The sequence below is a fragment of the Perissodus microlepis genome, unplaced genomic scaffold (assembly GCF_051167445.1).
Source record: "Perissodus microlepis isolate ML-2025 ecotype Zambia unplaced genomic scaffold, ASM5116744v1 scaffold_47, whole genome shotgun sequence".
Taxonomy (NCBI): domain Eukaryota; kingdom Metazoa; phylum Chordata; class Actinopteri; order Cichliformes; family Cichlidae; genus Perissodus; species Perissodus microlepis.
In genome coordinates this window covers 37,370-63,495 of record NW_028182069.1, presented here as the reverse complement: position 1 = coordinate 63,495, position 26,126 = coordinate 37,370, and the positions used below count along the sequence as shown (strand labels likewise).

The window sequence follows — 26,126 nt, the reverse complement described above, 5'->3', positions numbered from 1 at the left end:
AAGCTGAGGGGAGGGAATAGAGAGGGGGAAAGCTAAGCTGGCAGCGGGGTTGCTGGAGGAAGGCGGGGAGGCAAAAGTTCTGAGGAACTTAAACGTTTTAGTCGCATGAAAAGAGACTTAAGCCCCAAGTCTACTTACAAGAGAAAACTGTCAAGAATCACAATGATTAATAAGTTTTAACACTTGATATTTTTGGTATTTTCAAAGGCTTTTCAGAAAGGATGGAAGCGGTGGTTCTCCCGCGTACCGCTCCGCACGCTCAGTTCTTTGTCAGTCCGCTGCGCCGCCTCGCCAGCTTAGATCTATGGGGAGAGTTTTACGTCTATCCTGCCTCAAACCTTAAGCATGGCCTGCTGGTCTTCACTGTATTCCACCTGTGCTGTGGAGAAGTTGAGGACGCCTCGCTCCACGGGGTCCTGGTCGCTGTTGCTCTATGAAGCTCAGAAAACCCTTCTTGGACACAACAGATCTGAAAAGAAGAGATTTTATTCATTTATTTATTTTTTAAGAGAGCGCTTGTTTTTCTAAGGAAGAAGCAGAGTTGGTTTGTTTCCAGCTGAAATCATCCAGGCTCAGGAATTTGAATCGATCCACATCATTTCTGCTTGAACTAGAGAACATGAGTGTCGACTTACATTTGGTCTGTGAGACACATGTCATAGTGACAGTATTTGGGTTAATATGGCATTACTCACCCTGGTCGCATTTCTTCAATATCAGGCACCAAGTTCAGGAACTCGTTCTTTGCAGCCCGCGCAAGGTAGGAGGTCTCCAGAGTGGGAACCATCAGGAAGTTTTCATAGTCTGAGCAGGAGGGACTGGAGGCACGTGAGCTGTTCTCAGGGGTCCTTTAACACAAATCACACCAAGTTAGAATCAAATAGATAACCTGTCAATAACCGTTTGCAGATCGAGGTCAATGTTCCTAAAAATATGTTTACTTCTGGCCCATGGAGCCTCAGCGGGAGTCCGAGAGAGGGGCAGGTAGAGGAAGGGGTGAGGGTGGCACTGCTGAAGCTCGTCACGGATGGATCACGTCCGGTCGGTGAGATGTCAGAAAGCTGAAGTGAAACAACAGCAGGATGAGGTAGACGTCAATATATGAACTCCCTGATGTGACACAGAAAGGCTATTTTTTTATTTATTTGTATTATTTCTCACCTTGCAGTCACTGATGCTGTTCACCAGCTGGTTGTATTCACTATTGAAGGTGTGTGTCAGAAGGCGCAGGCACTACAACACAACAGGAACAAGACCGATCAGCTCCAAGCAGAGAAGGAAGAAGGCAGCAACAAGAACGCCCACTAAGCCGACGTTTTTCTCACCTTGGTGGCCAGCTCCTTCTCACGCTTTCAAAGGTGGTGCTGGAGATCTGCGAGGAGATGGAGGTGGACGTGGACAGAGTGCCGGAGCTCACGCTGGGGGACTGAGACTCACTCAGGGACTTGGTGGTGGGAGCTGTTCCCACGGGAGCCGCCTCTCCCAGAAGGTGACGGATCTTTTCCACCTGGACGAAAGATGGGGGCGAATGTGAGGTGGGGAGAAGAGGGGGGGGTTAGTCATGTAAAGTCTGTACTCTAAGAAAAAACTTTTTAGAATAGCACTTTGGTCTTTGAGTTGAAAAGTCATTTTTCCCTCTACGATATTAAACAGATTTATTTCTTTATGAATCTTTTAAGGCCCCACCTCCTGCAGCTGCTCCATCTTCTCTAGCTCCCACTGGTGCTCTAGGATGAGGATATCTCCTCTGGGCCTCCGGCCGGCCAGGTTCTCCTCTCCACGCACGTAAGCCACTGATGTGTCCAGGACCTTCCTCCTCCTCCTCTGCATCCCTGCTCAGGACATGAGCCCTCATTAGGATGAAGCTCTCCACAGAATTATGATAAAACAGCTGCCGTTCTTTAAACATGTTTCATGTCCACTCACCTGGGCTTCCAGTGTCAGACATCTTACACAAGCTCAGCTCGTAGATCCCAGTCACTCGGTTGCTATAATGAAGCAGAAGTTATGAAGAAGGAAACTTTGTAACAGGGCAGATATCTTTGATTGTGAAGCAGAGATGGCCACAGTACAGCAGCCCAGATTTACCAGTCAGGAGTTTTGGAGTATCCAGTCCCAAAGAGGTTCTTGAGAGAACGGGGTGGGGAAATCTTGGCGTCTCGGGAGTAAAAGACCGTGCAGATGTCTTTGGTGATAATGGCAGGCTGGATGCAATGGTCCAGCTGCAGAAAGGAGATACAGGGTGTGTGTTAGACACGATGATATCAAGAGACTTAAAAACACATACAAACAGGTACAACACGGCGGAGCAGCGACTGACCTCCAGATACGCAGATAAGGTCATGTAGATCTTCTCTCCATAGGGAGTGACGCGGTTGAGCAGGAGGGAGTTGTGCAGGGAGCTGTCCCACACTGCCTCAAAGTCCTGAAAAAGACAGAAAGAGGAAAAGTTAGCTTGACAGCATTATTTTTTATGAAGTCCTACTTGGTGCTAACATTACAGGGTCTCTGTTTACAGCAGTGTGTCATGTTGTTAAAAAAAGTGAGTGACGTGAGCGCAGTTCTGACATATCAGGAAGTGAACACAGTGACTGAAGCGGTGTTCACATTCATCCTTTAATCATGACAAAACGTGAGGAATCGCACTGAGGTGAGACCTTGACAACAGACAAATCAGGAGCCACAGAGTGTCAAGTGTCAGCCGACACCAATCGGGACAATGATAAGAAAGAAATTCATTTACAGACACGTGAAAAAGCAGTTTAAGGTTCTAGATCTGGATTATTACAACACATCATTATTTATTTAAAGCAACCCAAAATGCACAAATGACTATAACCAAGTACATCCTGTGATTCAGCAGCTGATAGAACCAACTTTAGCAGCAAAAACTTGAGGTAATCATTTTTTATTAGTGTTTCACAGCAGTGTGGACGGATTTCTGGCCCATTTGTCTTTACAATGTTTCTTCGGTTCATTGAAGTTTGCAGATATTTATTCATTCACAGCTTTCGTAACGTTCAATCATGTTGAAGTCTCAACTTTGAGCCATGCAGCACCACTCTGTTGTTGCTTTGCTGCTGCGCTCTGGGGTCACTGACCCAACGATGATCTCTTTGACTCTTGAATACTTCAGTGACCTGGACACTTTGCAGATTCTTTGGCAGCAAAAAAGCTCAAATAATCATCACCCGAGCAAAACCGTTGGTATGAGGTGTTTGTGCTGATATGCCGTGTTTGGTTTTCACCAATGTTGAAGCTGTGCATTAGGGCTTAGGTTTTCAACTTTGCAAACCTAACCCATGCTGCCATGTTGTATTTAGAGGGAAAATGGTTTCTCCTGGAAGCCTTTCCAAACAGGCCATATTTGTTGAGTCTTTTTCTAATTGCACTGTCATGAACTCCAACATTTAGCATGCTAACTGTGGCCTGTAGAGCCTCAGATGTGTGGGGTGAATTTTCTGGGACGTCCACTCCTGGTAAGATTGGAAACAGTCTTTGATTTTTTTTAACTTGAGAATAATCTTTCTTGCTGTAAAATGATCGACTTCAAAGTCTTCCCAGATTCATGGGTATCAACAACTGCTTCTCTTCTCCTCAGTATGTTACCACTTACCTGAATACACCACACCAGCAAACTGACAGTAGTGGTTACACTTACTGATGATCTATTGCATTTGATTAGCACTTGGCTGATACTGACCCTCTTAACTAATTATGGAAATAGTCTTGGATGTACTTAGTTTTTTAAACATCTGAATTTCGGCTCAGTGTTTGTTAAATAAATAATGACCTGGTATAATGTGTTCTGTGTTGTTCATCTGAGGTTGCATTTACCCCATATTAAGACCTACTAAGGACCTGATTTTTTTAAAATTTATGTCCTGATACATAAAACCTGAGAGCTCACATAACTGCATATGCTCAGAATAGACAGCACACATGGATACAAATTACTGCCTTGCAGCAGCAATCTTAAGACCATCACTATGAGCTCCATATAAGATTACACTGTTCCTGTTACTAACAGCAGGGGGCACTATCAGCCACAGACTCAGAGCCAGATATGCTCTGCTGGTGCCTCATTGTTACTGAGGTAAGACTTTATAGTGAGAAACAGCTGAGGGGAAAACACTGATCTGGAAACATCTGAGTGTTACAGAGGATATACATAGCACTGTGGTTCAGTGTCACACAATCACAAACAAATACAGCAAAGTACTAAAAAGGGTGTTGCCTCCAAAGATTGCTTTTACTGGTTTGGAGCTTAGGAGGCTTAATATCGACAGGCATGAATGAAGACAGATCAGAACAGCTGTTTTATCACAGCATCCAGTACCAACACAATCATCCACACTCAAGAGCCTGTTGGCTTCAGAGTCAGCAGCTGAATGTCTAAAATATCAAATGTCATTTTTTGGTCCATCAGCTACAGCATGAACTGCTTAAAGTGAGAAGCAGCCTAAAGCCCGACAGATTCATCTTTCCAGACTGAAAATATCTCAGAGTGAACCGAGTGGTGCGTTTTCAGTGTGATCTCACAAAGTCAAATCCCTTTAATGATGTTCTGTCCTGTCTTCCTCTATCAAAAGCACACAAACACTATAAAACATTGTTTCTGTGCTTTGGGGTTTTTGTTTTCTACAGAGAGGTATAGTACGACTAGACCCTAAAGGTAGGCTGCTCACCTACAACCAGCTCACGAACATCTTTCCAATGGAGCTCGCTGCCCTTCTCGTGGATGAGGGTCACTGTGATCCTCCGCTGGACCCCCTGCAGCAAACATAACAGGAGCTCAGGATCACAGTGAGCACAGCTAGAGCAACATTACGCTTTAAAAGAAGATATTCAACTGTGTACAAAGGAAGCAGTTACCACTGTGTGAGTAATAAGAAAACAACATGTGCACCAATCCTGTACCTGGTGCAGCAGGTAGGTACCATGACAGGGCAGGCCTCCACTGTGATCCACGATGGCTGGGATGTACCTGTGCATGGAGGGAGGAGGTGACACAACATCCCAACGTATAATATTCTTCCTGGAGATAATTTTTATGGTTCCTTTAAAGCTTGTGCGTGAATATAACACTCCAGGTGGATACTCACTCTCCAGTGGGCTCCAGCTCACTGATCTCAAACCAGACCAGCAGGTCGTACTTGCTGACACACTGACCCAGGTTGGATTTGGTGATGGTGTTCAACTTGGTGGCTGCAAGTGCCACACACACACACACACACACACACACACACACAAGCTCAACGTTAACAAGTGGGAATTTGTCTGAATTTAAGAGAAGATGAATAAAAGTGAGGAGTATTTACTACATGCTTTGGGTGACTAAATGGAGGATGGATAGGTGACGTGAAAACACTACTGACCCTTTATACTGAGCCAATAGCTCACACACTTCTATTAAATCTGTCTAAAGAGCCAGTAATCACAGAGGATAGATACTGGAAGCAAACTGAAATGTTAGGAGGAACTAAATCACACATTACAACACCAGTGGCAGCACCCTGCTGTCTCACACATCTGGATCACGGTCCTGTTGAAACGGGCTAAACGCTAAAGCTCACAGTTGCATTCGTCTATACTCAATATGATCGAAAGGAATGTTATTACACTTGAAAACTGCTCTATTCACGTCTTCTTTTGGTGTGAATGATATGTCAGCAAGGTGCAGCACTCATAACCACAGCAGAGCTTTACCATGCTACCGCCTACAGCCACAGAGCACTATAAGAGCACAGCACGACTCTAATTACTACAGCAACCAGCATCAAATGTCTGGCTCATTAGCTACAACAGAGTCCACTGTACCAACCATGATGCTTGGGGACAGTTAGCACAGGGTCACTGGGAGGAAGGGGAAGTGAGAGAGCTGGTCAGCCTCGTCCTCTAGACTGGCCACAGCAGAGGACGCCAGGAAGTTGGCGTGCTCGGACAGCGTGTCCAGCACTTTGCCGTTCACATAGCCGCTCACAAGGTAGCGGATCAACTCTATCTTACGGGTATAGTCTGGATGTGCGATATTGATGAACGGTGAGAGAGATTGAAGGGGAAAAGAAGAGGAAGGAGGACAGAGTTGGGTAAGAGGATTATATAAATAAGAGATACATACATACATACATATCCAAAGGAGGTGAGAAATGACAAGGGAAAAAAAGTGGAAGGTCACATGAGGCATGCTTATGTAACAAAAAATCAACATAAAATTATTGATGGCAAAGAACACATTGAAGTGACATGGAAACACTCGCCTGGTTTGGACAGAGACATGGGAATAGGATAGTACTTCCTGGATGCTGTTGGAGGACTGTTGACATAATACAAATACCTTTTATTTATATATGCATATAAAATTAGCCAATGTGATTAGAATACAATCGTTTACACATTTCTAACAAAATCTGCTGCATTAAATATGAATTATCACTGCATGACTGGATCTGCTGTTTGACCCCCACCAACCTGGTCCCGTCCTGATATTCTAACTCTGTAATATGCAACTTCTGTCAGTGTTCTGATACTGGAAACTGAATTTCCTGGAGGAACCACCCGAGGGATTAATAAAGTTCTATCTAATCTACATCGACAACAGAAAAAGAAAATCTGCTGCTTGCAACAGCATTGTGTTAGAAGCATTTGTACTGGAGTGAATGCATTTAACTGCACTTGCATCATCTGTTAAAAGTACTTATATATTGCAATAAGACTGCAAAAAGCAAAGGGGACTGAATTCTATAGTATGTGGTATGTGTATAAGGTGACACATGTATGCAGTTTCCTGCCATTAGTGTAATGTAAACTTGGAATCATCACATATCTACAGGTATTTGTACTGAATGAAATGAGCTGTGGTGATTAAAAGCATCAGCAAAAGCATACTTACTAGTGGCCTTTTCTTCTTAGGTCTGGATCTTGATGCCTCTGGGACTGAAGATCACAGCCAAGTCACCAGTTTCATAAACAATAAACAAACAAAAAGCAAATAAACAAAACACTTTCAGAGATCGCACAACTTTTGTTTTCATCTTCATATGATAATGTTCCTTGAATCAAATCTACCATATACACTCTACTACAGTGTATCAAACTAGTCTAAATACTTCCACAAACAATGACATACCCATCTTTGTCTTTTTGTGGCTTTCACCAAAAACTCTACCCCTGGTGGATCCTGTGTTGACGTACGTGATTTTGGGAGAAACAAAAACAAAATCATTTTAAATGGTTACATTAAATGTAATATTATCAACATTCAATAGATTTGACTGTACATGTATCAACTGGTGTAAAATACATGTTCCTTGATCCTTGGTCAGGGAACATAAATTACTGTCATTTCAGCCATCAGGTACTCCTCTAAAATTCCGCCTGGACTCCAAATATAAAGCATACAATACATACAAACATACAAATTACCTTTGCTGGTCTTGTCTGTGAAGGTTCTGAGTCATCCAGGTCATCGTAGTCAAAGGAGCTTGCAAAGAAAAGCGTCTGGACTTCTTTAAGTTTACTTGAAGACGTTTCACCTCTCATCCGAGAAGCTTCTTCAGTTCTAAGGTCAAATGGTGGAGAGTCCCAGATATAAACCTAGTGGGAGTATCCCCCCACAGAGGGACAAAAGGACCCCCTGATGATCTTCTAATCGCCTGAGCCAAGGTGTGAAACTGGGTGTGGGTCCCAATCAGCCAGAGTTTCGGGTGTGTTCATTGTGAAACCTGGCCCCACCTTATCATGCGAATTCCTGAGGTCAGATGGCCCAGGATGTGAGTGGGCGTTAAGGCGTCTGGACCTGCGTGGTCCTCACCTCCCGTGCCTCCATAATCGTTGCCTCCTCCTGGTTGTTGATCATTCAAGTTAGTTTACACAATGGGTCAAACTTTTAACTTTATCCTGCTTTACGCCTCCTGGTCTGTAGCAGACTAAGTATATATGATGTATGAAAGGGAACAGAGTGGAGTTAAAGTGTGAGGGTGAAGGAGAAGATGTTGTGACTCAGTGATGATGATGATGATGACCAAACGTCAGTCTACTGGAAGTGCAAAATGCTACAGACCCCTGACTCCACCAAAACATCGAGCTTAAGACTACATACCTTTTCTTCAAGGCCCGTGTACAATGTGCTCTTTAACCTCTATAAACTTCAAATCCAAGTGTATACACAGATGCCACACTGACAGACTGAAAAGAATTACAAAAGCTTTTGGTAAAACATCTTGTGATGACTATCTACATTGCATGTGACTTCACTGTGTTGGAACAGATGTACTATAAATGCCAGTTCATCTCACAACAGCTACTGAACGTGTTAATTTAAATCTGTCTAAAGAGCCAGTAATCACAGAGGATAGATACTGGAAGCATACTGAAATGTTAGGAGGAACTAAATCACACATTACAACACCAGTGGCAGCCAGTGTTGCCAACTTAGCGACTTTGTCGCTATATTTAGCGAGTTTTCAGACCCCCTTAGTGACTTTTTTTCTAAAAAGCGACTAGCGACAAATCTGGCGACTTTTTCTGGTATTATTGGAGACTTATTTATGACGACTTTTTGACGTGAAAACGCGTATGGCTCTTACTCTCAACAAGCAGCGGTGCTGCGGTGGGCACCTCACCCGTGCCAAAGCGCTCCCAGGCGGAGGATAGTCCTCCCCCCGCTGCTATCAGGGCAGGAGACGTTCACGCCTGTGCGTCCAAACGGCAAATGAATCGCGCATGAGCGAAGCCGCTGCTCCCGCACTGACTGTAATGCAGTCAGTTCTTCCTTTACTGTTATGCTGTTTTGTGGATCACAAGGTTTAAAACTACTTATAAACACGCACTCTCACACACAAAGTAACTCCACCAGAGTGCCAGTTTCGGGTCACTTTTGCCGGTCCAGGCCTGGATAAAGGAGCAGGGTTGGAATTGTGACATTAAAAAAACAATAATTGCTAAAAGAAATTTAATTTGTAGTTCTAAATAAATTCTAACTGCATTTAGGACGTTTTTTACTCACTTTATGTCTCTTCCATGATGTTATTTCTCTCCCCAACAACGTAGGTTACAATTATATTAGCATGACTAATTATGCAAATTAGGCGATGATGTCATTTGGCGACTTCTAGCGACTTTTAGGACAGCCAATAGCGATTTTCCTTACTGAGGAGTTGGCAACACCCTGCTGTCTCACACATCGGGATCATGGTCCTGTTGAAACGGGATAATCGCTAAAGCTCACAGTTGCATTCCTCTATACTCAATATGATCGAAAAAACTATTTTAACAAACAATTAAAAAATGAACAAGTAAAAGATCTACTATAGCCAAAAGAAGACCATTTACAGACTATAGCCCTGTGAACAAGTATTTGCCTCCTTTCTGATTTCGTATCTTATTCCATATTTGTCACACTTACACCTTTCACATCAATACATTTATAACATTAGACAACAATGTCTAATATTAAACGGCAGTTTTCAAGGGAAAAATGCTATCCAAACATACTTGGTCCTATATGAAAAAGTAATCCCACCGAAAACCATACCTTGTGTGTCACCTCTGACACCAAGAACTGCAGCAAGCCTTTGGTGCTAGAGGTCACATTTGGACTCTGGACCTCTGTGGAGTGTGCAGATGATCTCATTACTGTCTAAAAATCCAAGGAGTGCTGAATCATTGAAAAATACACAGTAACAGGTGTGTAGCATCGCTAACTAGGTAGCAACAAGCCTCTAACACAGTGTGTGTATGCTAGCGGCTAATCTAGCAAACAAATGAACAGAGTGCTTTTAGGTGTTGCACAAGGATAAGATGATAAGCTGTGTGTCTTTTTTATAATGACCTGCTTGAATGTGTCATTTGTGTGGAACAATACTGCACAAGAAGCTAAATAGATTTAGAAAAACGAAAAAAAAAATTGTTGAAGAACACAAGATAAATGTCCTTTTTTTATACCATGAACTGGCCTGCTGTGTGGTGCACAGCGTTAACAGGCCAGCATTCAGACCCCAGAGTTTAACGGCCAAGTTCGAGTCTCTGACGGTCCGTCTGCTATAGCGGGGTAGGCCGAGCGAAAGACGAAGCTCCGGGCTCCTCCTTTTTCTCGCTTTTTTTTTTTCATTCACATTTATTTACATTTATTTAGATATCAAGCTGCAAGTAAAAGCTCAGGGAAACACTTTTAAGGCGCCCTTTAAGGTACCCTATATATGTCCTTTCACATCTTATCACTTCATACAGTGCTATGGGCCAGTCTACACCTGCTACTTTCTGCACAAGCTTTTATCACACTCGACCCACTGTTTACAGGTAAGAAATACAGTGTCAGTAATGTTAAAGTGGCTGTGTGGAGTAGCACAACCACTGCTAATATAACACTTTTCACATGCATTTCTACATATTACAGTGTCTTTTACCGTCTTTATATGGTGCTAGCTTAAAGTCATGCTGTAAATGTTAGCTTGTAGTGAAACATATTCAAACCATGTTAGGACAGAAATATTGGCTTCTATCATGACTAGTTAATAGAGATAGTAACTGCCCACGCGTTACTGTAATCCGATTACTTTTTTCAAGTAATGTGACACACTGTTTACAGCAGTGTGTCATGTTCAGGAAGTGAACACACTGACTGAAGCGGTGTTCACATTCATCCTTTAATCATGACAAAATGTGAGGAATCGCACTGAGCTGAGACCTTGACAACAGACAAATCAGAAGCCACAGAGTGTCAAGTGTCAGCCGACACCAATCGGGACAATGATAAGAAAGAAATTCATTTACAGACACGTGAAAAAGCAGTTTAAGGTTCTAGATCTGGATGATTACAACACATCATTATTTATTTAAAGCAACCCAAAATGCACAAATGACTATAACCAAGTACATCCTGTGATTCAGCAGCTGATAGAACCAACTTTAGCAGCAAAAACTTGAGTTAATCATTTTTTATTAGTGTTTCACAGCCAGAGATGGGCAGTAACGCGGGGTAAAGCGTTACTGTAATCCGATTACTTTTTTCAAGTAACGAGTAATGTAAGGGATTACTATTGCAAAAAAGGTAATTAGATTACTGTTACTTTCCCGTAAGCAGGCTGCCTTATTGCGTTACTAAAACCATAATTTCTTTGCCAGAGTGTCTCATGACAATAACAGCTGTGTGCAGATCAACAATGGATAATCTATCAAGGAGTGCAGAGAGAGTATGACCGTGCAGCGTTTAAAGCGTTGAAGTACTGACCTTACTTTGAGTTTGATTCCGTAAAAAGTAACAAAAACTTTTAGAAACTTCTTTTTACAGCGAAAAAAACCCTTAACTTCCGAGCAAGCACCGAGTAGCTACTACGGGATTGGAAATTCACAGAGAGACTCGCGGATTCTTCCACTGACCGCTGCAGCACACCTTCACCAGGTCCAGGGCAAACATCCGCCTGCTATACAGGTGAAAATAGAGCAACAGGACCGCTGAGTCTTTGATTTTATTTATTTTCTGCTGTGTTTCACTTGCATTTATTTGAAAGACTGAGTGTAAACACAAAAAATATATATTTTATGTGCTGGAATGTGCAGATAATAGGTTTAAATGTTAAACAAATTTCTTCTAGTCAGAATGTTGCATATAATTAAATTTTTGCTTGATGCATAAAGTTAAAAGATTCAAACTAATAAAACAAGTTTTAAAAACAGACTTTTCCATTTGATTACATTTTGTATGATGGATTATGCAGAAAAAGTAGAATTGGGCTGAAAGATCTATCGCTTTATTACCTATTCAGGTTGTAAATCATGTTTTTAAAAAGTAACTAAGTAATTAATTACTTTTGAAAATAAGTAATCAGTAAATTAATGGGATTACTTTTTGGGGGAAGTAATTAGTTACTGATTTACTTTTTTCAAGTAACTTGACCAACACTGCTAGTTAAGTTGCTACCATAGTTAATACAGTTACGGGTAACATGATAGTGCTAACCCATAACCCCGAACTCTGTAATACTGTAAATGATGAGTGATTTAAGTTAACACTAAACATTAAACAGTGTCTCCTGAACATTTATAATCAGGTGTGAGTCTGGCTGCATTGACTTTTGAAGATGCAAATTTAGCATGATGGCTGATGGTGCTGTGTAAGCTTCTACTTACCTTCTACACTGTGTTTAACACACATTTCAGAATAGCAAAGAGGAGCACTGTTGCTTCATCCTTAATACTTTAGAGGAGAACTGGACTGCAGATCAAAAGGTCCTTAATAGCTTTTTGTCCTCCCCGACCCTCAAAGCCAAACCAGCCATGAGAGCTGATGGGACACGATTTGTAAAAGTGACATTATCAGAAACAAAGGGGAGCAACAATACTTCATATTTGGATTCTTTAGAGAAAAGTATTTGAAAAGGCTGTCTGCTGTTTTGGATTGATGTCGTTCTCCTGAGGCTCAAAGAAGTAGGGCAGTGTCACGGTCCTTTTGGCAGCAGAAAGCTGCTGAGTGCTGGAAAGAAGCACGGCCACACCAGCTGAAAGGTCTCACTGACACAGAAGCTGTTGGCCATCCTCTGTGTTGCCACTGTCTTCACCCTGCTGTTATTAAGTCTCAATAACATACATTTCTATATAGCTAAGCTTGATGAGCGATGCCTTGTTGGCTGACATTTATGTCTTTGAGCGTGTGAGAACTTTAATAATTATAAAACCACATGAATTTGACAAATGTCCTTTTAACCGTCAGCTCATAGTGAAGTACACTGAGCCACCCGGAGCTATAATATCAAAATAGAAGCTGCTACCTTTGTCAAGAGTGGCTGGATCTGAGTGCATACTACTTTCAGTTGTTCAAAATTTGCTTAATTTGTTAAAAGTCCTGTCTATGTGCAGAGAGTGTCTTCCAGAGGAATGGTTCTGTGGGGATTGTGATGTTCTACATCACAAACATCAGCCACTCCACAACAGAGAAAGTGTTATTGATGTTTTTTAAAGCCACGGTCAAAATTGCACCAATATACAAAATATTTCCTCATGAGATTCACTCAATTTTGGTTTTCATATGTGTCTACAGCCAGTTAGAAAGAATCTATTTAAGTGGTTTTCTCTTTCTTGGTAGCTCGCATTCTGCCAACAGTAAAGCTTTGAAACTGCTCCTGTGGGTTGCGTAAACTTCACAGTGTCAGCAGGAAAAATCGTGATTTTAATCAACATTAATAGTAAACAGCAACCTGCTATTTAGGTTTCTGTGATGGATTTGAACATAGTGTGATGGAGCATGTTTTCTGCCCTTGCTGTACAATCAGAACATGGTATTGCTTTAACAGAAGTCACCCGTGAAGGCAGTGGTGTATTATTCATGTTGCTTCTTTTTCTTTTTGGTCCAAGGACGTTATGATGTGCACCAGGCGATACACAGATGTCAAACATGCCAGCAGCAGTGCAGCCCTGATTTAAAGGACCTGATTAGGAGTGGATATTGGCCAGCATCTGTCAACATGTCTACTCTTTACACTTTAGACCTCTTGAGCTCCTTCCTGGAACTAAAAGTATTTTCTCCATGATTCTCCAGGGAAGCTTTTGCAAAACTGTTGGAGCGTCGTACTACAGTGGCTTGCAAAAGTATTCGGCCCCCTTGAACTTTTCCACATTTTGTCACATTACAGCCACAAACATGAATCAATTTTATTGGAATTCTGCGTGAAAGACCAACACAAAGTGGTGTACACGTGAGAAGTGGAAGGAAAATCATACATGATTCCAAACATTTTTTACATTTAAATAACTGAAAAGTGGGGTGTGCGTAATTATTCAGCCCCCTGAGTCAATACTTTGTAGAACCACCTTTTGCTGCAGTTACAGCTGCCAGTCTTTTAGGGTCTGTCTCTACCAGCTTTGCACATCTAGAGACTGAAATCTTTGCCCATTCTTCTTTGCAAAACAGCTCCAGCTCAGTCAGATTAGATGGACAGCGTTTGTGAACAGCAGTTTTCAGATCTTGCCACAGATCTGAGGGGGGCGAATACTTTTGCAAGCAGCTGCAAGTGTGGGGGAAGGGTGAGTGAAGTATTTCTTTGATATTGTTTTTCAATAAGCAGATGCAAATATTTATTCCTCTGTTATATTTCTGTACATACAGACTGGGCGTGCCAAAAGCGATGCACTGCAGCACAGCTTTCTTGATGAGGAAGACCAGCTGTGCTGTGATGTCAGCTTCAGCTGCCCAGCATGCACACCTGAAATGTTGGCGGTTTCAGTTGATGGTAACAGAAAGCTATATCACTTTAAGCAAAAAGAAAGGTGCTCATTGTTGATGTTCTTTGTGCTTGTGTTTTTATGCACATATTTATAAAAACCTTCCATGGTTAGACTTTATTGTTTCTCTGATGTTGCTCTGATGACCGTGACTTTTTTGATGCCGTTTTTTTTTTTTAAAGTATGTTTATTGAGATTTTTTGATATAAGAAAAAAAAAGAAAAAAAAGACACAACACCCCCCCCACCCCCAAAAAAAACCAAACAAACAAACAAACAAACAAAAAAACTAATAAAACAAAGCAGACAACACAACAGCAAGGGCAAAAACACACAAATAAGGCAAAATATTACGCTGCAACAACAAAAATACTACTTCAGCACCGGCAATAAACAGAAATAAAACGCTGAGGTGGTACGCTGAATTATTTGCGATCGATCAAAGAGAACTTTGTTTTAATACATGATCTAAAAATGGCTGCCACACATCAAAGAAATGACTAAGTTTGTCCGCTGATGTGTACCTAATCCTCTCCACGTGCAACAGAGCAGTCAGTTCTGTTAGCCACATTTTGAATTGAGCTACAATATCCGACTTCCAGAGAGTCAAGATCATTTTCTTAGCAATTACCATCCCGAACAAAAATGTAGTTTGTGCAGCAGAGCTGAGGTGTAAAAGGGAAGAGGAAGATCCAAACAATGCAGTTATTGGGTCCGGCTCTGATGTGCAATTGTAGATATCAGAAAAACATTTAAAAATGTCCAACCAATAGTTATGCAATTTGGGGCAAGTCCAACATAAATAAGTAAGAGAGCCTTCTCAAAGTTTACAACGATCACATGTGGGACTAATAGAAGGAAAAATGATGGCGTTTTTGTTGCTGAAGACAGCAAAATGTCTGCATTTGTTGACACTTTACAGAAGGCAGTGAAAAATGCAAGTTTAGGTGATTTTGTTTTTCATTTTGGTTAATTTGACATAATAGTTTTTACTATAGTAACCAAATGACTGTCTTCTGCAAAATGACTACTGTTAAATTAGAGTAAATGGAAAATCTTGTCATTTACTTTATAATTTCTTGCTATTTTATTATATTTGTTACATGTCGTAGACACGGGGAAGAGGCACATGTGGGGATTCCCAGTGGACAGCAGCACGAGAGACTTCAAGGAAGGCCTCCAAACTGGATGAAGAGGAGATGGAGGTCGCTGTGTGTCGACATAGATTGTGTCTTTTGTGTCACTTTCACTTCAGGGACGGCAAACTGTGGTGTGTTTCAGGAACGGTTACATGCCTGACAACTACACTTCTGAACAGGTCCAACTTTTGATTTGCACTCAGAATGATTACATCAAAGAGTTTAGTTAAAAACACTAAATGAAACCTGCAGACTTGCTTAAAGTGATTCGTATTCATGAGAAACTGGAGCGTCATTATCATTGAGTTTATTTCTTTCCCTGCAAAGCAAAACCAAGTCTTGCCCTGATTGGATGATGTAAGTGACAACAGACCTGTCGCCGTCTCAGTTTGAATGGGTGATTAGAGACCAACACATGTTTGTTGCTGCTCCATGTTTTCTGCAACATTGTGTGTAGTTACTGCAGCTGTGTGTGCATTCTGCTGGCAGGAACAGGAAACAAGTGAAAGAAAACTGGCGAGCATCCTGGAAGGAAAACTTAATCGGACATAACAAGTTAAAACAGTTTGCAAGTTTCAAGCCAAACTGCTGAATCTACCGTCCAGGTTCTCCTTGATAGCGTGACTCTGTGTTGTTCTCCTTCATTCTTCTGTCTCTGTCTGTCAAATCTCAGCGTATTATAAACCAACTGTTGTCACCCTCTGCTGGTCAGTGTGCTGGCTGTTTTCTCGGGAATCTCAACCACAAGAAAGTTTATACGAACGAAGCTAAAAAACCTGTGACAGTTTGTGAAACGTCATTAGCAGCAGTGAAATAAGATTCCAAAAGTTAGTGAAATGATAGAGGCTATATTATGCTGGATAAATTCTTCTAGCACAAAGTGGCCCAATAAACTGAATTTTTTAATACAGAAATACATCTAATGATAAAAAGACAAGCAGAGAATTCATTGTCTGTTTTCAATTGCAGAGCTGGGATGCTCGTCTCCTCATGGAGCGCTCTCGAGCTGTGAAGTGTCCAGATATCAGCGCTCACCTGGCTGATACCAAGAAGGTTCAGCAAGTGCTCCCCAGACCTGGAGTCCTGGACAGATTCTTCCCAGACCAGCCTCAAGCTGTGCAGCAGATCCGAGCGACATTGGCTGACCTCTACACTCTAGACATGGTGAGAAAAAGGGCACGGTTTTTTCATTGTTTGGAAAATTTGGCATTAGATAATCTTCACGTGGGTGTTGCTGTTCAGTGTAAGCAATATCATTTGCATTTTATTCCTCTGATTTATTTCTCTGTGGTTGCGCTCGTCTACAGGGTCCAGAGGGACAAAACAGTATCAGTGGCCTTGTCAGCAGCAGAACCGTTTGTCTTGAAGTCTCAGCGAGAAGGAGGAGGTACAGCGGGGGGATAGAAGCATCTTTAAAAATGTTGAAAACTTCTGTTTATTGCTCACCATTTGTTAAACTAGGGAAGTTTAAGCAGTGCATGTGTGGATCTGCACACACATGCAGCATTTTCTTGCATTCCATGTATGAGCTAGCCTCAGTCAAAACAGTGACGACACATACATGACTGCCTGCTGTTTTGCGTTACTGTATATCTACTGTGATTCATGCATGCTGTACTGTGACTGAGATAATAGTGTATATGAGACACACTTGACAACAACATTGATCAGGATGTGAAAAAGCTACCAGATACAAGTTGTCAGCAGGTTATGTCTGACTAACCACCCTGCCTTACATCACTCTGGGCTAATACTGTAAAAAGCAATCATTAGTTTTCTTTGTAATATCAGATCATTTGTTTTGATAAATACATAGTCCAGTATCAGGGTTCATATGAGCTATTTTAGCAGTAATTTTACACCTCCACTATGATAGTATTTAGCTGTTAATCATGTTAGCAAGGAAGCTCGGGTTTGTAGTTCATTCTTAATTTAGCCACGCTGCATGAATTTGGATGATACGATTTTTGAAAATGGCAGTTTCATTTATCGGGCGTTTATAAAATCGTATTTCTTAGGCTGGCTTTTAAGGAAGGAGAAAAGGTATGTATCAGTTGGCTGGGAAGAAAGATGGAGGTGGAAAGGATGTGCGAGCTATGGGACAAAGTTGCTGAGACTAAGTTAAAAAGAGGTGAGGATCAGTGAGCAGGAGTGTGGCTTTGTGCTGAAAAGAGCACAACAGATTGTCTGGAGAGAAGGTGAAGGAAAGTCAGCTGAAGCAAGACAGTTTGTGGAGTTTGTGTTGGACTGTATGTTATGCTGGGAGCCTGGGGATTAGTGGACTTTGATTCCAAGTTAATACTAGCTAGTGTTTCTCACTGGTTTTCGGGTGGTGGAGTAAAAGGGATTGGTGGCTGTTTCTAATGTTAGCCTTTTCTTGGTTTTCTTACAGGCAGGGTAAAGACATGGTGATGAATGAGTGGGCCGTCTGCTGAGGACCAAGAGCTCAGGACAGTCAGACGGGGGCGTCGCAGCGGGAGTCACCGTGCTCGACAATCCTCTGCTGTTCTGAGATGTCACACTCCTGCCTGCACATACAAACCACAGTGAAGTCAAAGTTCCACCTGCACCTCCACCTGTTCTTGCAACAGCATGAAAACTGACAGAGGTGAGACAGCAGAAAAGTTTTTGTCTATTTTGTTTTTTTTACTAAGTTAAGGAATTAAGTTAAGAAGAGTGATGAAATAAATTGTTTCTTGCATTTTTGATTTAATGATTGTGTTTAGGATTATTTCAGAAACATGTTTAGAGGATCTTTGTAAGCCTGTATTTACTTTAAAAGAAGGGAAGCACTTCTTCATTCTACAGAAAAGGAGACACATTACAGATGAGTTCATAAAAAGTGTCACTGTCACTCTTTCAGGGCTCTGTCACTTTTTCTTTTTCACTTGAACAGCATGGTAAAGTAGGCCTAGGCTGCCATCTTGTGGCAGTGTTTTGTTACTACAACATATGAAACTGTGTTTCTATTGGAAATATAATTCAGCACCACCGAGCCGCTCCCTCAGTTACAAACTGAACCTGTTTTTTAGACATATAAATTACTAAGTACAGTGAAGCTTTTGGTTTTGTAAAAGTGTTTCTTATTCAAAATGCATGTTGATTTTTATAAGGGTGAAGAGCAGTTAGCAGTGCATTCATGGACATCTTTAAACTATTAATTGAAGAATCTTTGGTTATGATGGCATGAACTAGAAACGTGAGCTCCAGGTGAGACTGCACAGAAGAACAAGTGTCCTTAAACTGCATCAACTGATGACGTCTTACAATTTTACTCTACTGTGTGTTTTTATCATTGAACGTTTCTGTCTTCAGGTGTCTCTCAGATCAAGATTGAATGTGATGACAAGGGTGATGGATGGTGTGACATGTGCTGCTGGCCCACAGAACCAGGTGAGTATGCTGTCCATGTGCTCTGCAACAATGAGGACATCCAACACTCTCAGTTAAGATTAGTTTTCATGATTGTTGCCTCAAGACCTGAGATCATGGTGGTGGACTTGTGATGGACACACTTTTCATGGCTGAAACCTCTCCTGTAGAGGCTAAGCCAAGGCTTGAAGCCACTGGGGTGTTCGTTGGCGACGGTGACGCGATGTCACTGGTATGCATGAAGTTATTAAACTTGATACAGTCCAATAACTCCAGCCTTACTCATCTTGTCCTTCAGATTCTTTATTTCCAGGATTTAACAGCAGCGCAGAGGTCGCAAACTGTTTGCTTCCTCCCAATCAACAACACAGCTGCCGCTAATTACGTGTGTCTACCTTAAATATCTTCACAAACTCAAAATGTGACCTCTAGCACCAAACGCTTGCTGCAGATCTTGGTGTCAGAGGTGACACACAAGGTATCGGGTTTTCGGTGCGATTACTTTTTCATATAGGACCAAGTATGTTTGGATAGCTTTTTGCCCTTGAAAACTGCCGTTTCATATTAGGCATTCTTGTCTAATGCTATAAATGTATTGCTCTGTCAGAATCCTGCCTAGACGCAGTGATACCGTAGCGCTGTGGATCTTCGGTTGGTCTCGGATAGCCGGCCCGCCGGTGAAGGAGAGCCATTCGTGACTGGGCTGGGGGACGGCCCGACGACGGTCGCCCCTCTCCAATCACGCACTCATGTTTGTGGAGAACCTGGTGCTAAATAGCTTGTAAACGACCTGATTCTGGGTCAGGGTCTTGTGCGTAGCAGAGCAGCTAATCGCTGCGATCTATTGAAAGTCAGCCCTCGATCCAAGCTTTTGTAAGAAAAAAAAAACAATTAAAACTGCTGGCTAAGGGTAAACGTAAATTCAGTAAAATCATAATTCACGTCGGCAGTAATGACACCTGGTTACGCCAATCGGAGGTCACTAAAATCAATATTGAATCGGTGTGTAACTTTGCCAAAACAATGTCGGACTCTGTAGTTTTCTCTGGTCCCCTCCCCAATCAGACCAGGAGCGACATGTTTAGCCGCATGTTCTCCTTAAATTGCTGGCTGTCTGAGTGGTGTCCCAGAAACGATGTGGGCTTCATAGATAATTGGCAAACCTTCTGGAGGAAACCTGGTCTTGTTAGGAGAGACGGCATCCATCCCACTTTGGATGGAGCAGCTCTCATTTCTAGAAATATGGACAAATTTATTAAACCCCCAAAAATATGACTATCCAGAGTTGGGACCAGGAAGCAGAGTTGCAGTCTTACACGCCTCTCTGCAGCTTCTCTCCTCCTGCTACCCCCCCAAAAACCCATCTCCATAGAGACTGTGTCAGCTTCCAAAAAGACAAAAAACAAACTAAAAACCAGCAACAAACAACTTAAACATAAACAATTACAAAGAAAGAACAGTACAGTATCCACATCTGAACCAAAGAGTAAAACAGTGAAATGTGGATTATTAAATATTAGGTCTCTCTCCTCCAAGTCTCTGTTAGTACATGACTTAATAATTGATCAACAAATTGATTTACTCTGCCTTACAGAAACCTGGTTGCAGCAGGATGATTATGTTAGTTTAAATGAATCAACACCCCCGAGTCATTCTAACTACCAGAAACCTCGAAGCACAGGCCGAGGGGGCGGTGTGGCAGCAATTTTTCACACCAGCCTATTAATTAATGAAAGACCAAGACAGACTTTTAATTCATTTGAAAGCCTGATGCTTAACATTGTCCACCCCAGCTGTGAAACTCAGAAACCAGTCTTACTTGTTATCATCTATCGTCCACCTGGGCCTTACACAGAGTTTCTGTCTGATTTCTCAGACTTTATATCTAATTTAGTTCTGAGCTCAAATAAAATAATTATTGTGGGTGATTTTAACATCCATGTAGATGCTAAAAATGACAGCCTCAACATGGCATTTAGTCTGTTATTAGACTCAATTGGCTTCTCTCAAAATGTAAAAGAACCCACCCACCACTTTAATCACACTCTAGATCTTGTTTTAACATATGGCATAGAAACTGAACATTTAACAGTGTTTCCTGAAAACCCTCTCCTGTCTGATCATTTCCTGATAACATTTACATTTACAATAATTGATTACACAGCGGTGGAGAGTAGATTTTATCAAAGTAGATGTCTTTCTGAAAGCGCTGTAACTAAGTTTAAGAATATAATCCACCCACTGTTATCATCTTCAATGCCCTGTACCAACACAGAGCAGAGCAGCTATCTGAACGCTACCCCAACAGAGGTCGATTATCTTGTTAATAATTTCACCTCCTCACTACGTACGACTCTGGATACTGTAGCTCCAGTGAAAACTAAGGTCTCTAATCAGAAGTACCTGACTCCGTGGTATAATTCTCAAACACGTACCCTAAAGCAGATGACTCGTAATCTGGAGAGGAAATGGCGTGTCACAAATTTAGAGGATCATCATTTAGCCTGGAGAAATAGTTTGCTGCTTTATAAGAAAGCCCTCCGCAAAGCCAGAACATCTTACTATTCATCACTGATTGAAGAAAATAAGAACAACCCCAGGTTTCTCTTCAGCACTGTAGCCAGGCTGACAAAGAGTCAGAGCTCTGTTGAGCCAACCATCCCTTTAACGTTAACTAGTAATGACTTCATGAACTTCTTCACAAATAAAATTTTTATCATTAGAGAAAAAAATTACCAGTAATCATCCCACAGATGTAATATTATCTACAGCTACTCTTAGTACCATTGATGTTAAGTTAGACTCTTTTTCTCCAATTGATCTTTCTGAGTTAACTTCAATAATTACTTCCTCCAAACCATCAACGTGTCTTTTAGACCCCATTCCTACAAAACCGCTCAAAGACGTCCTGCCATTAATTAATTCTTCGATCTTAAATATGATCAACCTATCTCTAATGGTCGGCTATGTACCACAGGCCTTCAAGCTGGCTGTAATTAAACCTTTACTCAAAAAGCCATCTCTAGACCCAGCAGTCTTAGCTAATTATAGGCCAATCTCCAACCTTCCTTTCATATCAAAAATCCTTGAAAGAGTAGTTGTCAAACAGCTAACAGATCATCTGCAGAGGAATGGTTTATTTGAAGAGTTTCAGTCAGGTTTCAGAGCTCATCACAGCACAGAAACAGCTTTAGTGAAGGTTACAAATGATCTTCTTATGGCCTCTGACAGTGGACTCATCTCTGTGCTTGTCCTGCTAGACCTCAGTGCAGCGTTCGATACTGTCGACCATAATATCCTATTAGAGCGATTAGAACATGCTGTAGGTATTACAGGTACTGTGCTGCAGTGGTTTGTATCATATCTATCTAATAGACTCCAATTTGTGCATGTAAATGGAGAGTCCTCTTCACACACTGAGGTTAATTATGGAGTTCCACAGGGTTCAGTGCTAGGACCAATTCTGTTTACATTATACATGCTTCCCTTAGGCAGCATCATTAGAAGACATAGCATACATTTTCACTGCTATGCAGATGACACCCAGCTCTATCTGTCCATGAAGCCAGATAACACACACCAATTAGTTAAACTGCAGGAATGTCTTAAAGACATAAAGACCTGGATGGCCGCTAACTTTCTGCTTCTTAATTCAGATAAAACTGAGGTTATTGTACTCGGCCCTGAAAACCTTAGAAATATGGTATCTAACCAGATTCATACTCTGGATGGCATTACCTTGGCCTCCAGTAACGCTGTGAGGAACCTTGGAGTCATTTTTGACCAGGACATGTCCTTCAACGCACATATTAAACAAATATGTAAGACTGCTTTCTTCCATTTGCGCAACATCTCTAAAATTAGAAATATCCTGTCTCAGAGTGACGCTGAAAAACTAGTTCATGCATTTATTACTTCCAGGCTGGACTACTGTAATTCATTATTATCAGGATGTCCAAAAAACTCACTGAAAAGCCTTCAGCTAATCCAAAATGCTGCAGCAAGAGTACTGACAGGGACTAGAAGGAGAGAGCATATTTCTCCTGTTTTGGCTTCCCTTCATTGGCTTCCTGTTAAATCCAGAATTGAATTCAAAATCCTGCTCCTCACATACGAGGTCTTAAATAATCAGGCCCCATCTTATCTTAATGACCTTGTAGTACCATATCACCCTATTAGAGCACTTCGCTCTCGCTCTGCAGGCCTACTTGTTGTTCCTAGAGTATTTAAAAGTAGAATGGGAGGCAGAGCCTTCAGTTTTCAGGCCCCTCTTCTGTGGAACCAGCTTCCAGTTTGGATTCGGGAGACAGAAACTATCTCTACTTTTAAGATTAGGCTTAAAACTTTCCTTTTTGCTAAAGCATATAGTTAGGGCTGGACCAGGTGACCCTGAATCCTCCCTTAGTTATGCTGCAATAGACGTAGGCTGCCGGGGGATTCCCATGATGCATTGAGTTTTTCCTTTCCAGTCACCTTTCTCACTCACTATGTATTAATAGACCTCTCTGCATTGAATCATATCTGTTATTAACCTCTGTCTCTCTTCCACAGCATGTCTTTTATCCTGTCTTCCTTCTCTCACCCCAACCGGTCGCAGCAGATGGCCGCCCCTCCCTGAGCCTGGTTCTGCCGGAGGTTTCTTCCTGTTAAAAGGGAGTTTTTCCTTCCCACTGTCGCCAAAGTGCTTGCTCATAGGGGGTCATATGATTGTTGGGTTTTTCTCTGTATCTATGAAGCGCCTTGAGGCGACTTTTGTTGTGATTTGGCGCTATATAAATAAAATTGAATTGAATTGAATTGAATAAACAACCAAAGGAGTCTGCTCAGCGACAGGTTGGTCTAGGACCAACAGACTTAAAAACTCCTTTGTCCCACACGCCATCAAACTGGTTAATTCCTCGCTGGAGGGGAGAGGGAGGGGAAACAGGAGGACAAAGGAGGGCAGGAACAACTAAGCTGTAGTGTTGTCTCACTGTGCAACAGACTTTAGCTGTCTTCATCTCATTAATGAGTACATTTCACTATTATTCCTATTATATATTCTGTATTTATAAATGTGTATATGTGCTATATTTTTCTGCTTATGCTCATACTCTCATTCCCCTTTACTTGATATTCTAACTCTGTAATATGCAACTTCTGTCAGTGTTCTGATACTGGAAACTGAATTTCCCGGAGGAACCACCCGAGGGATTAATAACGTTCTATCTAATCTACATCGACAACAGAAAAAGAAAATCTGCTGCTTGCAACAGCATTGTGTTAGAAGCATTTTTACTGGAGTGAATGCATTTAACTGTACTTGCATCATCTGTTAAAAGTACTTATATATTGCAATAAGACTGCAAAAAGCAAAGGGGACTGAATTCTATAGTATGTGGTATGTGTATAAGGTGACACATGTATGCAGTTTCCTGCCATTAGTGTAATGTAAACTTGGAATCATCACATATCTACAGGTATTTGTACTGAATGAAATGAGCTGTGGTGATTAAAAGCATCAGCAAAAGCATACTTACTAGTGGCCTTTTCTTCTTAGGTCTGGATCTTGATGCTTCTGGGACTGAAGATCACAGCCAAGTCACCAGTTTCATAAACAATAATCAAACAAAAAGCAAATAAACAAAACACTTTCAGAGATCGCACAACTTTTGTTTTCATCTTCATATGATAATGTTCCTTGAATCGAATCTACCATACACTACCATACACACTCTACTACAGTGTATCAAACTATTCTAAATACTTCCACAAACAATGACATACCCATCTTTGTCTTTTTGTGGCTTTCACCAAAAACTCTCCCCCTGGTGGATCCTGTGTTGACGTATGTGATTTTAGGAGAAAAACAAAAACAAAATCATTTTAAATGGTTACATTAAATGTAATAATATCAACATTCAATAGATTTGACTGTACATGTATCAACTGGTGTAAAATACATGTTCCTTGATCCTTGGTCAGGCAACATAAATTACTGTTGTTTCAGCCATCAGGTACTCCTCTAAAATTCAGCCTGGACTCCAAATATAAAGCATACAATACATACAAACATACAAATCACCTTTGCTGGTCTTGTTGCCTGCGTGCTCCACTTGCCCCTCTGAAGTGCTCAGTGGGTCATCCTGTCCCTTGTTGAGCTCAATCTTCTCCATCACATTCCTCACTTCCTCCACCTGCGTGGTCCTCACCTCCCGTGGCTCCATAATCGTTGACTCCTCCTGGTTGTTGATCATTCGAGTTAGTTTACACAATGGGTCAAACTTTGAACTTTATCCTGCTTTACGCCTCCTGGTTTGTAGCAGACTAAGTATATATGACGTATGAAAGGGAACAGAGTAGAGTTAAAGTGTGAGGGTGAAGGAGAAGATGTTGTGACTCAGTGATGATGATGATGATGATGACCAAACGTCAGTCTACTGGAAGTGCAAAATGCTACAGACCCCTGACTCCACCAAAACATCGTGCTTAAGACTACATACCTTTTCTTCAAGGCCCGTGTACAATGTGCTCTTTAAACAAACTAAAGTAAAATGTGATCATTTCTGCCCAGATAACTAACATTTAAATATCCACAAAGGTTCCGATGCAACGTTATCTATACCCATCACTATTTTATTAAGCTACACCATCACTTGATTTTATGCCATTTACAGTGTGTAAGTACTTTAATACTACTTTAATTAACATAGATTCTCATTCACACATCACATGTATCAGTTACACATCACATGTATCATTTACACATCACATGTATCAGTTACACATATATCAATGAAGGAAGAAAACAGGCACAAACAGATTGTCAGTTGTCTAAGTAGCTGCAATCTGCAGATCAGTCTTTTGATAACTTTGCTTTCTTTCTATCTTTAAGCGTGACAGCAGCAAAAGTGGCTGTCACTCAAGATTTGGAAAGGAAAAATAAGCCACCATATGTTGTTAACTACTGCTGAGGAAGAAACCAACACTTATAAATGATGTGCTGCTTATGTGAAAATGGGAGAAGGATTGATGATTGAATTTCTGTTTTTACAGTAAAATGGTCTTCTAACAGGTAAACATAAGAAAATATTTTTAGACACTAAACATAAATCATAACTTTAAAACTGCAGGATCTGAATCTTACCTTTACAAAGGTACTCATAACATCAGCCCATCCTCTGAAGGGATTCCTGAACATAGGCTGTTAGTCTGCAGCCAGGGGTTAATATTTCATATCCGAGTTCTCCTTTTTTGCTCTTCTTCCCAAGAAGCAGTGCTGGTTTGTAGCCAAGGGCATGGAGTTTTTCAAGCTGCAATAAAGCATGATATTTATATTTATTGGACAGCCTGAGGCGTTCTTCAGTAAACTGGACTACCCCACAGCAGAGCTGGACTGGGACAAAAAATCAGCCCGGGC

The 26,126-nt window shown here is 41.4% G+C and overlaps 2 protein-coding genes and 2 long non-coding RNA genes across 4 annotated transcripts; 1 reads left to right on the top strand and 3 right to left on the bottom strand.

The window, feature by feature from the left end:
* Positions 1–450: 450 nt before the first annotated feature.
* LOC146360491 (kinesin-like protein KIF1B) lies at positions 451–2,613 on the bottom strand. The gene is made up of 10 exons (XM_084922820.1): positions 2,608–2,613; positions 2,321–2,425; positions 2,089–2,222; positions 1,927–1,988; positions 1,687–1,832; positions 1,326–1,507; positions 1,162–1,233; positions 942–1,061; positions 696–848; positions 451–469 (listed from the first exon to the last, which is right to left on the bottom strand). Exons 1-7 carry the CDS (start codon positions 2,611–2,613, stop codon positions 1,218–1,220), a joined length of 651 nt encoding a protein of 216 aa, XP_084778946.1. The 3' UTR covers positions 451–469; positions 696–848; positions 942–1,061; positions 1,162–1,217.
* Positions 2,614–4,662: 2,049 nt separating this feature from the next.
* On the bottom strand, positions 4,663–7,133 carry LOC146360490 (kinesin-like protein KIF1B). The gene is made up of 5 exons (XM_084922819.1): positions 7,130–7,133; positions 5,858–6,018; positions 5,106–5,254; positions 4,921–4,987; positions 4,663–4,773 (listed from the first exon to the last, which is right to left on the bottom strand). Exons 1-5 carry the CDS (start codon positions 7,131–7,133, stop codon positions 4,663–4,665), a joined length of 492 nt encoding a protein of 163 aa, XP_084778945.1.
* A 9,518-nt stretch (positions 7,134–16,651) lies between these two features.
* LOC146360489 (uncharacterized) lies at positions 16,652–19,055 on the top strand. The gene is made up of 4 exons (XR_014799673.1): positions 16,652–16,742; positions 17,748–17,963; positions 18,469–18,565; positions 18,671–19,055. It is a non-coding gene; the product is annotated as an uncharacterized LOC146360489 (long non-coding RNA).
* A 4,481-nt stretch (positions 19,056–23,536) lies between these two features.
* On the bottom strand, positions 23,537–24,935 carry LOC146360488 (uncharacterized). The gene is made up of 3 exons (XR_014799674.1): positions 24,792–24,935; positions 24,494–24,544; positions 23,537–24,290 (listed from the first exon to the last, which is right to left on the bottom strand). It is a non-coding gene; the product is annotated as an uncharacterized LOC146360488 (long non-coding RNA).
* Positions 24,936–26,126: the final 1,191 nt, after the last annotated feature.

Excerpts from the sequence above, each read along its gene's own strand:
- LOC146360490 (XM_084922819.1), bottom strand. Across the intron at positions 5,255-5,857 it reads CTCACTTCCCCTTCCTCCCA|CTTGTGTGTGTGTGTGTGTG; the intron begins GTGACCCTGTGC and ends GTTAACGTTGAG. Across the intron at positions 4,988-5,105 it reads GAGCTGGAGCCCACTGGAGA|GTACATCCCAGCCATCGTGG; the intron begins GTGAGTATCCAC and ends CTCCATGCACAG.
- LOC146360491 (XM_084922820.1), bottom strand. Across the intron at positions 1,989-2,088 it reads TACTCCAAAACTCCTGACTG|CAACCGAGTGACTGGGATCT; the intron begins GTAAATCTGGGC and ends GCTTCATTATAG. Across the intron at positions 1,508-1,686 it reads AGATGGAGCAGCTGCAGGAG|GTGGAAAAGATCCGTCACCT; the intron begins GTGGGGCCTTAA and ends TCTTTCGTCCAG.